We start from the raw sequence: 19,040 nt of genomic DNA on the forward strand, positions 1-19,040 counted from the left end.
AGGTAATAAAAAGTTGTAAATTCAGTTGGCCAAAGTTGTCTCTCAATCAATCAGATACACACTTAACATTTCATATCTGCTTCTGTGATCTCATGTTCAGGTTGTAGGGGCAGCTCATGAATGTAAGTGGGCTCCATCTCAAAGTAATTACCACTCTGATTCAGTGAGTTCTCCGTTTTTATAAGTTAGGTTACCTGCAAAGAGAAGATATACTTAATTATTTACGACGAGGATATAGAAAGATTCTAATCGAATAATTATGTACTGAAATGGAAAAACATGAATGTGTGTCAGATAAGCTAACAAGTCTATCTAATTTTAATACAATTATTATCTTCAGCAGCTCCTTTTGAAAGATGAGTTGTAGCTACAACAATAATAATTTCTGATGTTTTCTTTTACTAACTGGAAAAGTTTATGAAAGTTCATGTCAAAGGCAAAAATTTATTTTCCTGTGCTGACGATGATTTTTCTTAGGGTATTTTTTAATTTGTGGTATACTTATGTTAAAAGAAAGTTTCCTGACGGTATGCATTGTAAATGATTAATAACTGAACGTTTATGGGTTTCAGATCTCGGTTCAAAATCAATCAATTATAAAAAGAAGTGAAAAGGCGTATCTTTTTTTATTTCATGGGGAAACTCATTATCAGTCCCTGTGGGTGCTTCTCTCTGCTGCCCTGTCTACAAACCAGCTCATGCATGTGTTCCATATGTTATACTCACTTTACCTCCCAGAGAGCCTTGCTGAGTGTGTCCAAGTGTGCCTGTGTGTGATTTGGGTGGGATACATGTATCCTGTTGTTTGGGTGGCAAAGCCAAAAAAAGCTTATTTGAGCCTCAGATGGATTAGACTTTTGTTTGTTTCCTTTGTCACAGTTGGACAGTGCTTTGATTAATGGGCTTTCTACGGGGATATGACATCACTGTGGCAGCCTGTCAGAGCCCTGTTCAGCACATGTGGGACAGGAGGTGTGATGTAAATACAACTCTTACATGGGAGGCCTCTGGCAGGTTGTTGAGCTTTTAGGTTTTTTTTTTCTTTTGGCACAGCAGCTTTCAGCACTTTAAAGCCCAAATAACAACATCAATGTCAGGGGAAAGTTAAACTTGAAGATTGTTGTGATTTGTAGGGGGGGGCATCTAATGACCCGTGGAGGCTTTCTGTGGTTCTGGATTATTACTTGCAGGACAGTTACCATCCTTTTCTTTTGTTTTGCAAAATGGGCTTTGGGGTTACAAGGGTACAAGCAATGTCCTTTTCTCACCTGAATGTTTAAACCTGGTGATTCTTTACTTTTAAGTATCAACACATTGATTTTCAAGGGGCTCTTGGGAAAGATAACGCATGTTTTTGGACATTTCATGGACAGTGGGAACATTAAAATGTAAATTTTTTTTTGCTGAATAGTGTTTTGATTTTCTGAAAACTTTTGTCTTTGAGAAAACGCGTTTGTCTTTGCACTGTTTCACATTCTTAAAGTTATAAAAAGCTGCATGTGAACACCACAGCCCTTTTTCCTCCATTAAAACACCTTGCAGTGAATCTTACCTCTGGCTCCCCACAGTCACACTCCTCTCCCTCTTCCACGTAGCCATTTCCACACTTTTGGCCACCGTAAAGCACCTTGACCTCTGGCATGTTGTACAAGCACATGCCCACACCTTTCTCCAGGCTGGCAGCCAGGTCCTTCTTACTGCATGTACTGAACACTGTTGGGAATGGATACCTAAGAGGGGAAGGGAAGAACACAAATTACTGAAGTGGAGGAATAAAGAGACTTGATATTAGAAATTCTACAAATTTGGCCAAGACCCAGAAAAAAAATCCTCCTTCATGTGAGCCTTCATTGTTCAGAGACCACAATGATCTGGAGGAAATTCAGCCGTTCAGCTGAGCCAGGACACAGAAAGAGAATTCACTGTTCAATCTGCTCATTGAAGAGACCCTTTCACACAAATTTAATGGTCCACTGACACTGTATGAGCTCCAGCTCGACAGATTTTCAATCCTTGTCGATACATAAGCGGACCATCAAATATCCATCAAATTGTTTCTCTGGCTGATGTAGTTTCTATCCTGCCTGGACAATGATAACCCAAGCATATGACTGGCTATGTTGGCTGTGGTTGATTGGTTGTGATCACATGTGTAAATAGCAACTTAATTGCCAATTTCACTCATTGGTGTCATTTACAAAGATAATTTATTTGGAAATTGGATTTTGTATTCAGCTGAGTAAATGTGACTTAAAAGATGAAACCGTGTGATATGCAAGAAACAGCTGCACAGACTCAGGCAGTGGTGCTACTTTAAAAGTGATTGTTAAAAAGTTAAAGAACAGGAGAACCAGAAGAAATGATGGTTGATTAAGGGTGAAAGGAAGAAATATCTGATAATGGGAAAATGAAACTAAGGATTACAAATTTCTGATCAAAAACTGTACAAAAGAATAACAAAAGAGGCTTCAGGGGAAGGTAAGGGTGGGACAGGCCAAAATATGATCTAAAAGGCGGGCAGCCTGGGTTTGCTCCAAGCCTAGAGCCCCTTTCCCAAATGTAAATCTCCTTTTCTCCTTTCTTCTTCCCTGCCCTATCCTCTACAAAAATAAAATAAAATAAAATAAAATGAAATAAAATGAAATAACACACACAGCTGTACAATATTTAAAGATGCAAGGAGGAGGATCTGTTTTGATTGCACTCCCTTGCCACCTTGAGGCCCAGAGTCTCCACACACTGTTATAAATTACTTTTAGTGAGGCATGTGTTTGTTTTGGAATTTATTGGAGATAGGATTGTAAAAAAAATTCAGTGATCAACACAACTTTTTACTGGATACAACGCGCTGAGGTAAGGTATTTATCAGTACAGTTACATAGTGCTACGGTTTGAAATGTGACATCAAGCCGGCTATATGTTAGCGCCCCGTGCTCTGACGTATCTGTAGGCTAATGTGACAACAAGTAAACACTGTCAGTTTGTAAGTAGTTTAGTAACCGTCTATATTTAATGCAGCTGACAGTCCAGTGCACTTGAACATGTCCATAATGTGTATCGTTAGTAAATCCTGGTTAGCTGTGTCCTACCAGTCATCTACCAAGCAGAGCTAACATAACCTCACTCTTCATTTTATTGATTGACTCTCAAGTTTGAACAGACCACTGCAGAACTATAACAATATAATATATATAATATAATATATAATATAATATATAATACAATATATAATAACTGCTGCGTTTGGGTTGGAATGAACATTATCACAAACAGTTTAACCCCTATGTTATAGAGTCAAACAGCCCGAGCTAAAGGCTAATTAGCCTTTGGTTCAGGCTGTATCACTCTCCATTTAGCTTTCTCCTGCTCTTCTGTCCTTTTTCTGTCTGACAGTTAGGCTCTTGTGTCCACCATCACTACAAAATTAAACACAGAAGTCGTTTTCAGCAGAGAAAAAACACAGATCTGTGTTTTATCTCTTCTCTCTACTAAAGTACTAAAGTTGGTGTAGTCATAGAAATATGGATGTGCCGTAAATCAATCCGGTCCTGGTCAACCCAAACTGGAAGCTAAGAACTAGCAGTTAAAAACAATATGTAACCAGCAATATTAGCACTGATAATCTTATTTTAAACTGTGGATTATGATCTACAAGAGAGCCTTTTAAAGATCACTTTCAAACTCCTCACAGCCCCTTTAAATACAGTCATAGCGCCACCTTATGGAAAGGCCTTAAGAAATTATTACCCACACTTTAATGCAGTGTTGTATTTAATGTACATCACTCCATTTCATGACTACAGATCCGTGTTAGCTTTGATAATTTTCGCCCCAGGAGGTCACATGCTCTAAGATGTAGGAAGGTTCTGTAAATTGATGCATGCAGCTTCTATCGATCTCCATTAAAAATGAACTAATTACAAATCATTATGATTTATAATGTACAATCGTTCCTCTCTGAAACCAGCTTCGTATGTTAATCTTTGCACATTAACACACCAAAGGCCACACAGTGTTTGATAGTAGCACAACTAAACCTCCACATACTTCATCCCAGCAAACAAACAAGAGCAACCTGGATTTACACAGAAAAGCAGGCTTTGGGCTGGAGAGTGAGGCTCTCACAGCTCACACCGCCATAGAGGGATTCGTAGTCCAGCTTCAAAGAAAGGACGTGGATGTGGAGAGGATGTGGGGTGACGGGGGGGAGAAGTGACCAGCAGACAGGATTGGCAGACATGGCGCAGAGAGAGGTAGCTGGCACTAGATGCTTGAAAAGCTTGACTTCAGACAGAAACATGTCACACACGTACTTATGCGGCGATAGACTGACTGGGGTCTTCAAACGCAGCAGGGCGTGGAGACTGCCTGTGAAGCTTGCTGCTTGAAAGAGCACATTTGTGGAAATTCAGCAGTACACAGAATATATCTGTGAAGTCTGGCAATGGATAGAGGTTTGTGTGTGAGTGTTTGTGTTTAATGTGTGTGTTTAATGTGTGTGTTTGGGGTGGTGTTTTGCCTAAGGGGGATTTGGCCGCTTGAAACTGCATGGATATTTCACTGCTCTGAGGGGGACACACCGGTGGAGGCATTCAATGGGAAAGTAAAGCAGAAATCAGAGAACACAGATTTCCCAACAACACAAAAACATCCCCTTCTAACAGCCACCCTGGGGTGAAACTGCTGTGTCCACTTCATTCAATTCACCTTTGAGTGTTGACTGCTTTCATCCCCTGCTGCCCAAAAGCAAATGTACCTGTTTCTGTTTGCCCTTGTCTGCACTCACAGTCCACTTGTTAGGGTCTTTTTACCAGCGCTTTATAAAGAGCCAGACCTTTACCGCTCTGTGTATGTTGATCAAATTAGTGTGGAGAAGAACATGTGCTGGGTAAACAGCATGGACTGCCACAGATAACAGAACACAGGCATGCATTTGGAGTAAACAGATGATGTTTTCCATATAGATTCATCACAGGTTAAAGTTCAGATGTCTGTTGGTTGGAGATTTCATTACTGAGGAAAATCTGATTTGTTTGGGTCGACTTCAATCATATGTAAGAATCAACGGAAACACTCATGTAGCATGCTGTGCTTTGTTTAAGCGTGTTCAGGCACAACATGGGGAATAAAACTCCCTGCCAAAAACAGGGAATTAAATTAAAAACAGAGACTAGAAGTCTGTACAGAAAGCATCTTTTGCAGACTGATTCTCCCTAAAAGACGTGAGAAGAAGCCAAAAACATACTTCATAGACTGAGGTGAGTACATGAACATATATTGAACAAGTCACTGGTTTTATGGTGTTAAATAAAAATGATGTATACCCATAAAAGTCCACCAAAGATGAGTGACCGACGATAAAACACAAAGTGTTGCAATATAACTGTTGGATTTTTCATAAATGAAATGACCTTTAAAGCCAATTAAATGCAGCTCTCCACAAGTGAGCGATTAAGACGTGCTTTATCATTTATACGCTTGACTATTTTAAGCAGAGGGCGCAGCAATAGGCCATAACAGGAAGCAAGGAATCATTTGATATAATTTATCTCTGACTGCTGTCCAGAGAGGCTGATGGTTGTGTATGAACAAATGAGGGCTTTGATAATTGAGCTGTAGCCTCTAATTTGCAGCAGACATCCCCTCCAGGTAACAGGTGTCCACTTCATTTCGGTAACAGATGCAGTGTCAGACAAGGTGTGAGTCCAGGGATGCTGCAGGAATATTTGACTCCTCCGTCACCTGCTGCCTGATGGAGCAATAACAACAACGACAAGGTACACAAAAGAGTCCACTGCCTGGAAGAAATCAAGGGCAGGGAGAATGTAATTTGCTGTGTCATTGGTTGAATGTCTGTTATGGAATTTAATTTATATAAACAGGAAAGACATGATTGAATTAGTGTTTATTTGGTATGTGATGCGAACGCTGACTGTGGAGGTCTGGACAACATTAAGAAGAAAAGAGCATTGCGACCAGACCTTAACTTCAAGGTAAACTATATTACACTGTAAGAAAATCAAAAACATTTAAAGCCAATGTGGTCTCAGATTTTAAGTTACCCCCTTTATCATGACATATTTATGACCACATGTAAAATGCTAAGGCCAGTGTGGTAGGGACTTTATCAGATCTAAGTAACTGAATGAAGCAAATTAAAAAGACCTCTGCTTAAACAAAAACACAGAAAAAAAACAAGTGACTTAATCAAAACTATGCTGGCAGGAAATTGCAACTTCATTTCAGAAACCTATCCCTCAGATTTAAGGCTGATTTAGAAAATCAATGTTTCTGGATTTTAATATGTTTTTGAGTGTTTATCCCATCCTCAAAACAAATCCAGTTTTTTCCAAGCAACACCAATGTTTACCACACCAGGACCAGAAGCCACCGTTTTGGATAAACTGCTTTAAATATTGTTCAAACAGCTCACATGTATGGACTCCCTCTGCAGCAGGCCCACACTGAAGGTGTGTATTATCACAGCTGAGACCACACAGCTGCTCTGGTGTCCAGGAAATTAGCCGAGCAGAGGGTGTAGCTTTCCCTGGATAATGTAAGCGAAGAGCTTTGCATACTCTCCAGGTGTAGTTTCTCGGGGTGGAACTAACTTGGCTTTGCATGAGAGTTATCTAAAATGTAATTAGTGAGCACCCTTGTGGCTGTCTGTAATGTTTGAAGGACAAATGTGTCATTTAAGTCGCCAGTACCCTGTGAGGAGCTTTAAACCGGTTGTGAAACAGAGTGAATATAAAGTACTGACCTTTTCTAGGATCCAAAATAGTAAAGCTATCAGCACCACATTTGAAATTTTTTAAATTGTAACTTTTTTTTTAACCCCTGTGAGACGATGATTGACACAATGAGCTGTTCAAAGAAAGTAAGGTAAGATTTTTCTGTCAGAAAAAAAAACTGCCTTAATATGTTTAAGGGAGAACGACAAATCAAGCTAAACTGTGCGATGTACATCTTTGTCTACAGATCGAAATTCACTTGAATGAAACTTTCCCACATTAGCTTTAAGATCATGAAACCATACTTCCTGTTTGTCCACTACTTACAAGATGAATGTCTTCACATTGGGTCACTTCTAAGAAATCTGTGAAAAACATCAATGAAACAAAATAAAATGAGAAAGAACACTCAAAATAAGCTCTCCTGCTCCTTTTTTCTCTATGGGAACAAACCATCTGTTCAGGGTTGAGAGGAGTCACCTAGATCTCAACTAAACTTTCAAAGAATTCAGTATTGTATGAATCAAAGTAATACTATTTTTTAATGTGGGGTGTGATCCAGTTGGTTTTAAGAATGGCTTATCCAAGCATTAAAGTTGGTGTAATTTTTGCACTGCTTTAGTCTGCTAACAAAAAGTTCATTCAGTTCTGCGCTAGTCACAAACGCAACACTTACATGTTCTACAGACTGCATTGCACTGATCAATTGTGTGTTGTACAGTTATTATTAACAATTAACTCACATAAACCATTTTCAATACAAAAACAAAAAACTATGGTTGTCTCCCAAAACGCACTTACTATTCTAAGTGCATTCACACTGACAATAACATACTAAATCGCTGGACACTTCTCAGACTCAATGTGTACTTGTCCATTTCAGCGTGGTGTCTGGATGTGATTAATTGTGTTTTCTATGTTTTGTAGTTTTTTTTTTTTGCCTGCCTGCAAAGTAAAAATTTCCCAAGTTTAAGTTTGAAGTTTCAATGGTCACCATACTGGCTACATAGAGGAAGGGATGGGAACAGTTGATGGTTGCAATTACTGAATAACACAACACTTTAGTCCTACTTTAATGTTATACCCCCTTTCAGCAGGCTGTCTGCTACAGACGAAATTATGGTAACCTTTTCTTGTATTCTTTTGCAAAGCAATCTGACCATTTATCGTGGAGTTATATACACATATGGTGAAAACGGCCCTATCTCACAATGATAAAGAATTCTTTAATAAAAACCCTGGATCCAGACGGTGATTGGGATCACCTCGAAAACTTAATAACTCCTTCCTTATCCCATTTCAAATGTTTCCCAAAAATTTCGTGAAGAGCTCGTTACTTTTTAAGTTATGTTTTTCACAGGCAAACAAACAAACAGACAAACTCTCCCAAAAACATAACCTCCTTGGTGGAGGTAATACCTGTGAAAAGCTGTGACATGCAACCATAATTTCCAGTAAGTGCAAAGCTGAAGGGTTTGATTTGAAGCAACATTGTCTTGTAAGATTGTGTGCACTGTTCTACTGAGTTCATGGTGTACTTCATGTAAGTATATGGATATAAGACACAACCTGAGTCTTTAAAGCTCCAATAAGAAACTTTCTACTGTGTAAATCTGGGCGCCCCCTGTGGAGAAAGTAGAACCACTTATCTATTTGCTCATCTTATCTTGTTCATGTGTTATTTCATGCAAAACTTTCTCATCCTTCAACTGTCAAATACAACAATTATTTCAATCTCTGCTCTAGTTAATCTTTGGTACCACACTGTTAATCACTTCATCCTTTACCTTATAGACATGGACTATAACTGTATAGAATCAATAAATGTTTGTTTGACTGGCCAGAGTTAAAGCAGCAGGGATTGTGAAATTCTTATTTTACATAATGCGGCTTAACTGAGTTTCTCTTTTCAGTCGCTCAAACCCTAAACCTCCCTGTTACGCAAGTTATCCAAAATTAGTCTCCTCCAGAGCCACTAGAGACAATTAAGGCTGTTAACCCAGTTGAGCACCACTCCTCGTGAAAAGTTAATTAGAATAAATGAATCGGTGAAATTTCAATTTAACACACACAAACCTTCTATATGTATAATACTGTGGAGAAAGGACTTGTTTAATGAAAGAGGGGCAAAAGATGCAGATTTTTCTTTGTGCCTTACAAACTGATCTTGTTGCTTTAATCTGAGCCCGTACATTGGACAGCTTTTCCTAGATGTAAAGCCACATGTGAAGCCAGTGCAGTCGACTCCTGTCAGTTTGATCATCTCAGCATTCGGGGGCGGTGGGGTCAGAGAAGGAGGAAACGCCAGTCTGCATGGAAAATAAAATAAGTCTGCAGAGAGTAGAGGCAGTGGTCACATGATGGCCATGAAAGGATCCTTCATATGTGGGCTCTCTGACTGACATCGAGCTGTCTTTCTCTGCCCCTGAGCTGCACTGCTGACTGACATGCATTTAGTCCAAGCTAAACAGGAAAGACACATCTGACCTTTTTGGAAATGTTAGTCTGCAACACTGGCAGAGGCCTTTGGTAATTAAATACCAGGAGGGAAAGCAAAACCCAAGCAAAATTATCTGCAAACATTTACCCAGCAGGGACCTAACAAGACTTCACCATCCTCTCCTCAGCAAAACTTCTTCACATAATGACACTTTTTGCACCTCTCACCTTACTTACACTCTGTCATTTTGACAAGAAAATAACTAGATTCACATGCTACTTCTAGTTGCGGTGACCTCTTGGCCTTAAAGTCAAGCCATAGCTACCTGCTGGGCTTCATCTGTCAGCCCAGTCTCACATACAGACACAGGAAAGCACTTTGAAAGTATTTTCAGTGAGCTTTCTCCCCACGTCTATATGATGCAAGCGTTAGCTCAACTTCTAAAAGAAATCCCCACTTCAAAATGTTCACGCAAACCTCTGTTCTTCTTCTCTGTCCCTCAGATTTCCGCTCATTGTTATGACACAAATCTCTCTTCAGGGCTCACATGCTTGTCATAGACGTCCATGTGAAGCCAAATTATTCCTTCATTGTCATCTTCCTCTTGCTCATCTCTCACTCTCACTTCTGTCTCTCATTTTGTTTCTCTTTCTGCTCCACCACTGAGGGAGATTAAAGACAAATAAAAGCACTGCTTCCTTGCTCTGCCTGTCTATCCAGGCATAAAGCACCTCTCTGCAGATCTCTCTCCGTGCGCCCTGGCCCTGATTACAGCTGGCAGCGTCACTGATAATCACGTCATTTAGATGCAGGCTGTCCTCTCCTCCATTAGCAAGTCTAAGCTGAGAGAATCCCAAACACAGTCAAACAAGCTTCACTGCTCTGCAACAATGTGTTTAACATTCAAGTAGGCTGTCATTGTATGGAAAAAAAAGAGGAAACCAGACCTGTGGTGAAGGAAATGAGTTCTGGATTGTTATGTGAAATTATTGGTTTTGTCAACAGAAAACTGTGAATTTAAGCTGATAGTTCTGGGAATTCAATTTGGCAGAAAATAAGTCAAGCTTGAACTGAGGTGAGTCAGTATTTTCCATGTTTAAGCTAACAGAACTCTGACAAAATGTTCCCTATTACAAACTGCAGACTATGAAAAACAGACAGAAAAGCAGACAGAAAAACAAATCAAATTTTGACAAAGCGCTTAAAACTGAGCCTAAAGCATCACTTTTACACCAAAAAATAAAGGAAGTCTATAAAAGAAGGATTATGAGTTGAAAGCAATGATAATTGAGATATGTAATGTCATACAGTTATGTTGAGATACCTTTTCACATCAGTACTGTCTTAGTCCTCAGTTAGTTATCCAGTTTTTTGTCAGCTTAGCTGCAACTTTTTTGTTTTTGCGTGTTTATTTCCACCACGTTAGCTGTGACTTTGCTTTTGTAATACCTCTTGCCTGATTACTCTTGTAGGAAACAGTCTTTTTGTTTGAGTCATCGTGTGTCTGGGTCTTCTCTACCAGTGTCTTTGTCAAAGCATACATTGAAACCAGACAAGCAAAGTGCTACCACATTAATGATCACAAAATGTCAGCACAGCTAGCACACTTACAACATAAGTTTTATCAGGTGTTATATCATCTTCCTTTAGGCTCTGTGTTTTGTCTCCACCACCTAAATGTCCTACCTGAAGGGAAGATCTGTATCAGTGGATTTTAAGAGTGATACCATGGTACTGGCTAGTTGCTAACATGGGTCTTTCTATTCTATCATTTTGCTAAACATTTGTCTTCTACCTGAAAATTTTTTTTAAAATGAATTTCAAGTTGACCCAAAAAACAAACTATAAGAAACTTCATGTTCCATATTGTTTCAGAAAAAAAAAACTTTTCTGGTTTTAAACCACTGAGCGTATAAAATAATAGAGAACTTGACAGCTCTTTTGAAGTTAGGACAAAATATTACAACTCTCCTGATTGACTGGTTGTAGTATAGTGTGTGAATCAAGCAGGAATCTACAGTCTAAAAATATGAAGCAATGCAGAAGAGCTGAAAACAGCAGTTTATCCAGTGTCTGCTGGAGGGTGGCTCCAGAAGTACCAAAAACCACATACACACTGAGCCAAGAAAATAACAAAGATGATTTGCAAAGCAGAAATGATTATGTTTACAGCCTGGTACAAAAAAAACAAATTCCTGTCTGAATAAATAATTACTCTATCCGCACACTCTATCTCAAACATTCAGTTCTTGTCAATGTGTGTATTTTGGCCTCACTTTTTATGACTGACCAGCCATGTTTCTTTATATACAGCTCATGTATTAAGCTAATAAAGACGGGGGTACCTTTTTTTAATTTCATTTTTTTTCTATGATTTAACCCTATATGAATCAAACATGATCTGAAGTTGGATCTGTCTGGATAACTGAGCTGGGTAATGTGCTGTTACTGTGTCACATTAAGGCATAAACACTGGACTTCCTGACATGGTATCAATGAAAACAACATTATAAAAACAAATGAACACCATTACGTGTTGTGTTGGTTCTCAATAAGCACAATGATTAAAACTGCTCTGAACAATGTCATATTATACAATTAGAGGAGGAATAATCAAATGATAAAACATTTATACTTGGAGTCTGTGCATCAACATCAGATTGTGAAATGTTAACAGTTTTTCTGTTTATGGACTGATTCGGCACGCTTCACTCAGCAAACACAAGAGCAATTTCAGGATGAAAGGTCACTGATCTCCTCCCTCAACTATTAATGCGCCTTATCTCATAATTATGTAGCAGAGAAGGCTAAAAAAATGACTGAGCCTCATTAACCTATTAGAAAATTCAATAACACAGTGAGTCATTCCAACAGTCATGTTTCTAAACTCTCTGCATGACGTCAGCGTATATCTTTGGCGGCTGACGAGCCAAAGCAAAGCGCTCGTGTCAGTACACTGTGTGCATATTTAAAAACTACACAGCATCAATCCCGTGTTGCTCAGTGAGTGTGGGTTAAACTTTCTCCCTCTGAAATAAATGTTGTAGTACGAGAACAACAGGCTGAGCTCACTGTTGCAAGCGGCTGCACAAACAAGCACAGTTTTTAACAGCCCTTGCTTCCTCTTCTTTGCTATTTGTACAGTAAAAGGTCATTCAAGTTTTTCTGGGACAATTCTGGTACACGTTATTTTATTTATGTGTTTTCTAGCAGAGTTTGTGGCATTTTTGAGAGCGAACACTCGCTCATGAGCCACCAGTGATTTTCTTCATCTGAGTCTCTGCTGGTCTGTTGAGTATAATTGAAGCCTTTATCTGCTTTAATATCAGTGTTTAACAAAAAAACAGGGACAAAAAGAGGCAGTAAAATCTAGCCTCCATGGAGACTTTTTGCAAATCAAAGGTTTTTTGCTCTATTCTCAAAGCCTCAGTTTTGTAGTAATTCTAAATAGATTACAAAGCTGTAAATAACTGTATTTTTGTCTAGCATTTTCTTTTAAATTTTCTTTTTCCTTTCAATCCAGCAAATCTTGCCTGTTTGTTTCCTGAAATGACAGCTTTCTCACTTTTGTAACAATGTCTTTTATCCAAGCTTCCATAGTCAAGAGAAATGCAAAGAGCAGCGTCTTCCACATGTTAGAAAAGTATTGGTGATGTCATTTATCACTCAAAACTAATACCACATACATGTGCATCAAACAAAAAGTACAGCAGTTTAAAATGTGTCACATGAAATTCTCTGTTTCACTGTCAGGAGATGAAAATAATTTAAGATGTGGGCGTGACCCAGGAACCCACAGCCATATGCTTTCGTCTTGTCTGCAGAAAGACTTATGAACACAGTTTTTTGATCCCAGTGCCTCTGACAGTCAAACTTCCCTCTAACTTATTCACAGTTGTGGCCCTTACTGCGTTTTGCTTGGTAACTGTTTCTCTTCAAGTGGAAAAAGACTGCACCACCCTGTCATAAACACAAACAAGAGGATGTAATAACACACCCAAAACATGAACGGCTCAACTAGAAAATGTTATAACATCTGGCAAACTTTGTGTTTGTGTTCTTAAAATTGGACAAATTCCTATTTGGCTTGAAGTCTTTGTGTGTATGTGTGCTGGTTGGGTGGGTGGATCTGTGTGAGCGGATTCTTCGTTTATTTGTACTTTGAAATAGTAACAATGTGTGACAAATGTCTTTGGTCTCTGTCTCTGCTGTGAAATGCATCCAGGCCACATTCATCTGTGGCTTGTGGGATCCACCATCAGACAAACCAGACTGGCAGCAGACCAACGGAGGAATCTGGTACTGCGCTATGTGTTGGCTTTATCTGCTTGCTGTTTGTTAACAGTCACAGAGTCCATCATTTGCAGTGGCAGTGTTATCTCCGCGACTCAGACTACATGAGTAGAATACGAGAGTGGCTGCTTTAGTCTCTGGCCAAAGTGTGAGTGTTTGAGCTCTCTACCATGGACAACACATGATGCAGAAACTATTCCAACTGCAAAACTCGTTAAGCTCACCCAACCTTTTTGACAGCTCAGGTGCACACCAAGTGAGGTGAGTTCAAAGCAATGCAGCAAATTTCTGAAACAAGACCATATACTAGGTGTGATTTTTGAATTAAAAAATAATTGCTACTAGGTGCCGCCCTGTTGGCCATGGCTGCCTTTTGTAGCAGCTCTCTCTTCTTTGTCTGTTTCTTTGTAATTTTTTCGTCTCTTTTTCGTAATCTTTGTATTTGGAGTGGATTATTACTTTGTGTGGCTCATTTGTTGGTCATGGACACCAAACTTTTTGTGGTTTCAGCAATATTTTTACTACTTTTTCTCCTGTGTTTGTCTGGAGATCCTACATGTAACCATAACTGCATTGTTTACATGTGAAATTAGCTGTTAGCAGCCTGTAGCATGTCAATGCTAACTGGTGTAAGGCCTGATGTCTTCCCACAAGGTGAGGAGAAGGAGGTGAGGACGACGTGCTGGTTCTCAGGTGTGGGCTAAGAAGAGACGACATAGACCTGTCCTTCCATCCATCGTTATTGGGAACGTAAGATCTATCTCCAATAAGATGGACAAGCTAGCCATGCTAACCCAGCAACAGAGGGAATACCAGAGGGCAGAGTAGCATCATGCTATTCACAGACATGGCTAAAGGAGCTAACATCAGACACCAACGCCATGTTGGAAGAGCTTCACCTGCTGTGAGCAGACAGGATTCAGGTGACAGAGACTGAACAGACTGCTGAAGAAGCTCAGTCCTGGACCCTGTGGAGGTGGAGGCTAGCTGAACTGGAGAATGATGGACAAGCTGTCAGCATCTATTTTCTTATGGACCTTTTTGCACTTTCTATACACTTTCTTACTTTTGTTTTCTTGATTGCTGCTGTGACTTCAATTTTGTTGTACTTGTTACAATGACAAAGTTCTACTCTACTCTACTCTACTCTACTCTATAATTATAGCTAACCAATGCAGCATCAAAATTAATGTCAAAAGTTTTGAAACCAACATAGTTTCAACTTATCTCCAAAATCTTACCCTGTAGAGGGGGTCATGATGCAGCCTCCACGATCGACGGTCATCCTGCAGCCACAGCCGCGCTCCGGGGTGTCGTGGTTCATGCCAAAGTTATGTCCAAGCTCATGTGCCAGAGTCACGGCTGCACCCAGTGGGTTCTCAGAGTGATCCTGACAGGAAAAAACGAACTTTTCAGTTTATTGAGAACACTTCTGTAAGTGTACTTTTGTGTTTTTGACCTTGCATGAAGTTTGATCAGCTACAAAAGAAGCAGTAAGATAAAAAGTAAAATGTCACCTTACTCATAAAATACTCCCACAAAAAGAGTGCAAAGAGGAAGCTTAGTACACAGACAATTATTTTTTAACAGCAGATTCCCCAAACTGTTCAGTAACTGTCCAATCTTTCCCCTCATCCCTCCACTATTACTCATTCTCCTCATGGAGGCCTGAATTCATCTGCTATTCTATTACCCCTGCAGACCCAATCATACCTGCTGCTTGGGGAAACAGCTACTGCAGTAAAGCTCCATAAACCTGGTGCTGTATGACTTGCTACTGAATTGATAAGCAAGACACCTGCCCTCCACGAGGCAGACAGAGATGGAGAATGACGAGGGAGAGCTGGAAGATTTGGTTTCTCTGAGTTTTGTAGATAGACAGTTTAAGAGGACGACTGGTGAGGAAGCAGACAGAGACGGGGCCAGTTTGGAAGGTGACTGACAGAATGACAAATCTCTGTCCACTTCCAGCCAAATCATGAGAACATATGATTATTTTCAGCTGGATTTCTTTTTGAGCCTGGCAATAATATAAGAAATCTGTTTTATCAACAAAAGTAAATTAAAAGACATCTTAAGAATAATCTTTCTTGAAGTTATTTTGAGGCTTCTTTGCCTTCATTAGACAGGACAGCTGAGGAGAGAGGGATAATGTAGAGAACAGGGAGATATGCAGCAAAGGGTTGTAGCAAGACGTTGAACCAGTGACAAGTGAGACAAGGGCTATAGCCTCTGTGCATAGGACATGTGCTTCTTACCCTATAGCAGCACTCAAGAACTATTCTTAACCAGCTTTCTGACAGAGTTTTGGGTGAGGAGATTAATATTAGTGTCATTTTTCAGGTATATGACAATGATGCAAGGAACTTTTTCACTGAACAAAAAGGAGCAGGGACTGGGAGAAACAGTTAGCTCAGGGAAAAAACAAATGAGTGTGTGGGCTTAGTTGATTAAACAGGTAATTGGAGGTAAAGTTGTAAAAGGGCTGTGTCTCGTTAATCTGGCATAAAACTGACAGAACAGATCAATGCATGACCAGTACAGGCGTAAGGTCTTTAAATCACTAGTATGACAGAAAGCTGGAGCTCAGAGATTAAGCATTATTAACCAGCAACCATATCCCATGATCAGTGTTTAATCAATGAGTGTTTTCTGTGTGTTTTTACACTTTTAGACTGGGTGGTTGCAATTCAAATGTCAGCATAAATGACTACCAACTTTGTCAATTTGTAGCTAGGGATGAATCAATCCAAACCTGGTATCGAGTACTGATCTGATACAGACTCTTAAATTTAGATGGGATAGCAGTGACTAAAGAACAATCCATAGGACTGACCTTTTTTGTAAACAACAACCATGTGAATGTATTAGGTCATTAACACCAGAGGTTGGTGCATTTGTGCTAGGCAAAACTAAAACAGCATGGACAGAGATATTACAGCTGCTCAGCAGTTTGGTGGTACTTCACGCATGTTTCACCATCAACACTGATGTACAACATGTGCAAATTTAATTCCTCACTTATCCACTGCTGAGTACTGGGTCACCAATGTACACATTTATAACCCAATAAAATAATAATTGATTTATTCATAATTACTACTAATAAATAATCATTTTTATTTCATTTGGTTTACAAAGTTAGTAAAAAAAAACAACTAAGAAAGCTAAGCAACTAAGAAAATTCTCAGTCTGATCCTCATATATTATATATAGAAATTATATATAGGAATAAAGAATGCTAAATCAACACTGGTATCAGCTTAGATCAGTATCTGTATCAGCGGATAACAAAGCCAAGGTATTAGTATTGGTATCGGGACTTTAATCAGTACTGATCCAGCTCCAGTACGCTGAAGCCTGATGGCAAAAATAAAATTATAAAAAAAAGTACAGAGTTATCAAGTTTAATCCTGGACTGCTTGATTAGGAGGTTTTGTAATGATATTGGAGGAGAAATGATCTGCCCTGGTCCCAGCTGAGAAGCAGTCCAATTCTTCATCCCATTCAAATCAGTGAAAGGCTTTTTTTCAACATCATGTTGATATCAGACACACAGATTGTGATCACAGCATTTACAAGCTTTATGTTTCCCTGACACTGCTGTATTGTTTTCCTCAACTGTTGCCCAGAAAGGTCACAAAATACATCTTCTAAAATCGAGAACTGTTTCTCTGGCTACAGCTGTTTTTTTCTCAGCTCATAGTGTTAGTGTTATTGTCACACTGAAGGCATTGCATGTTGACTTATCTGCTGATTTGTTTCTGAAAATCACCACGTTAGAGGAGCCAACACATATAAATCTAAATGTTAAACATAAATATTCACCTCCATGCAGCAAAGAGAATCTTATGCCATGCTAATGAAATCTTAAAAAAACAGCCACAAGTGTAAAGTGTATGTAAGTCTTTTTTTTTGTTAACTCCAGGATAAAGCATCTTGAATTTGAATTGGAAACTCCAGAGAAAGAGGTCGCCCACGTAGCTACTGTTTATCATGCTGTGGTCTTTAAATGCTTTGCCGTATTCATGAGAAAATCACATGCTTCCTTTGACTCTGTGTCTGTGAGTCTGTGTTGGGGAGGAGGGGGGCATAAGTCAAAGTTGAGAGCAAGCCAAGTTATTTTCTGCTCTGATTACAGAGCAGCATCTGGGGGAGCTGCACCCTGCCTTTTAACAAGAAAGATGGGAAAATACCCCTCTTCTTTTGTCATGTTTATCAGAGTGTCACTGAGTGTGTGTGTGTGTGTGTGTGTGTGTGTGTGTGTGTGTGTGTGTGTGTGTGTGTGTGTGTGTGTGTGTGTGTGTGTGTGTGTGTGTGTGTGTGTGTGTGTGTTGGTGTGTGTGTGTACAGTTTTTGGTTGAGTGCTTCCACACAACAAAGCGTAATATCAGAGTCAGCAGAAATGGATGAAACTGTTAGAAGCCACAGTCATTACTTTGAAGAAGCTATGAGCCACCGCTGTGATGGTGAGAAGTTGATATGTTGGTTGCAAGAAAAGCTTGGATAGTCCTTCTGATATCATTGCCAGCCATGGGAGGAAATAACTCCCACAAAAGAATACCTCAAAAAAGATGTTCTGTAAGAGTTTAAACCAAACCGTTCACATTTAAAGCTTCATGCGAAGAAAGACTTATACAATAACTATACAGCAAAAAATACATGAACCACATAAAGGATTCAAGCCTGATCAACACATATGGAAGTGCCTGCTTTGAGAAATGGTTCATGTCATATGGCTGCCCTCGTACTGGTAACACAGCCCTTTAATTCCAGTCCAAACCATCTGCTATCTGTAAATAATGGGGAAGACAAACATCTGGTGAAGCCTCAGTGCAGCCTCTACCAGCAGAAAACATATCTGTTAATGGGGATGCACATCTGGGCCAGGGCGTAATGGCACTAGGTTGATAACCACTTAGCGATTTGGCACGAGTGTCAAGCAGGCGGAGAAGCCCTGCAGGCAGCTAATTTACTGTGTGTAATAATTTATTGAACCAGGGTTAATGCAGGGTTTGAGGTATTTTGATTAAATTGGCACAAACAATTGATCAAGTTGTAAAATGGTGAACTGTATTTTCTGTAAATGTGGCCTTTGAATTACCTTTTACCCCTTCGAAACTGTAAGTGATGTCATCTGAAAGTCTGACATTAAAACTGCAAGAGTGTGTGTGTATCTGCAGTCCCCACCTTGTGTATGTATGTATATCTTTACATATTTCTTTGTGCACATGCTTGTTAGCGGTTATAATAAAGACATAAACGCTGAGGGAGTGCCAGCACATATATCATTATGTTTAAAAGCATGACTTCCTGCCAGACTTGTCTATAAATGCCCTCCCAGCAAACAGCAAACACCTTTACTGTGTAAATCACATCTGGATTGAGTTAGCCCGACAGAACAATATCCACACTGATACAATCAAACTGCACAAAAGAGGAATAAGAGGAAAAAGAAGGGTGGAGCAGCAGGTTTTTATGCTTACCATGACAATGCCTCCTGACTGCTCCACTGTGCACATGCTCATGATTGGAGCCATGCCAATGGTGGTGCCCTGGAAGTAGACCCCACT

The 19,040-nt window shown here is 39.6% G+C and overlaps 1 protein-coding gene across 2 annotated transcripts in view; it reads right to left on the reverse strand.

Moving 5' to 3' along the window:
- Window positions 1-19,040, reverse strand: part of adam12b (ADAM metallopeptidase domain 12b) — a 92,723-nt gene that overhangs the window by 21,389 nt on the left and 52,294 nt on the right. For both annotated transcript variants that reach the window (XM_074676027.1, XM_074676026.1), the window contains exons 10-12: window positions 18,954-19,038; window positions 14,709-14,857; window positions 1,553-1,730 (exon numbers count right to left, since the gene is read on the reverse strand). In XM_074676027.1, the coding sequence (XP_074532128.1) occupies window positions 1,553-1,730; window positions 14,709-14,857; window positions 18,954-19,038 (412 nt within the window). The remainder of the gene's footprint in view (window positions 1-1,552; window positions 1,731-14,708; window positions 14,858-18,953; window positions 19,039-19,040) is intronic.

The sequence above is a fragment of the Halichoeres trimaculatus genome, unplaced genomic scaffold, assembly GCF_033239565.1.
Source record: "Halichoeres trimaculatus isolate MK-OKI-2021-1 unplaced genomic scaffold, fHalTri1.1 fHalTri1_scaffold_8, whole genome shotgun sequence".
NCBI classification, from domain to species: Eukaryota; Metazoa; Chordata; class Actinopteri; order Labriformes; family Labridae; genus Halichoeres; species Halichoeres trimaculatus.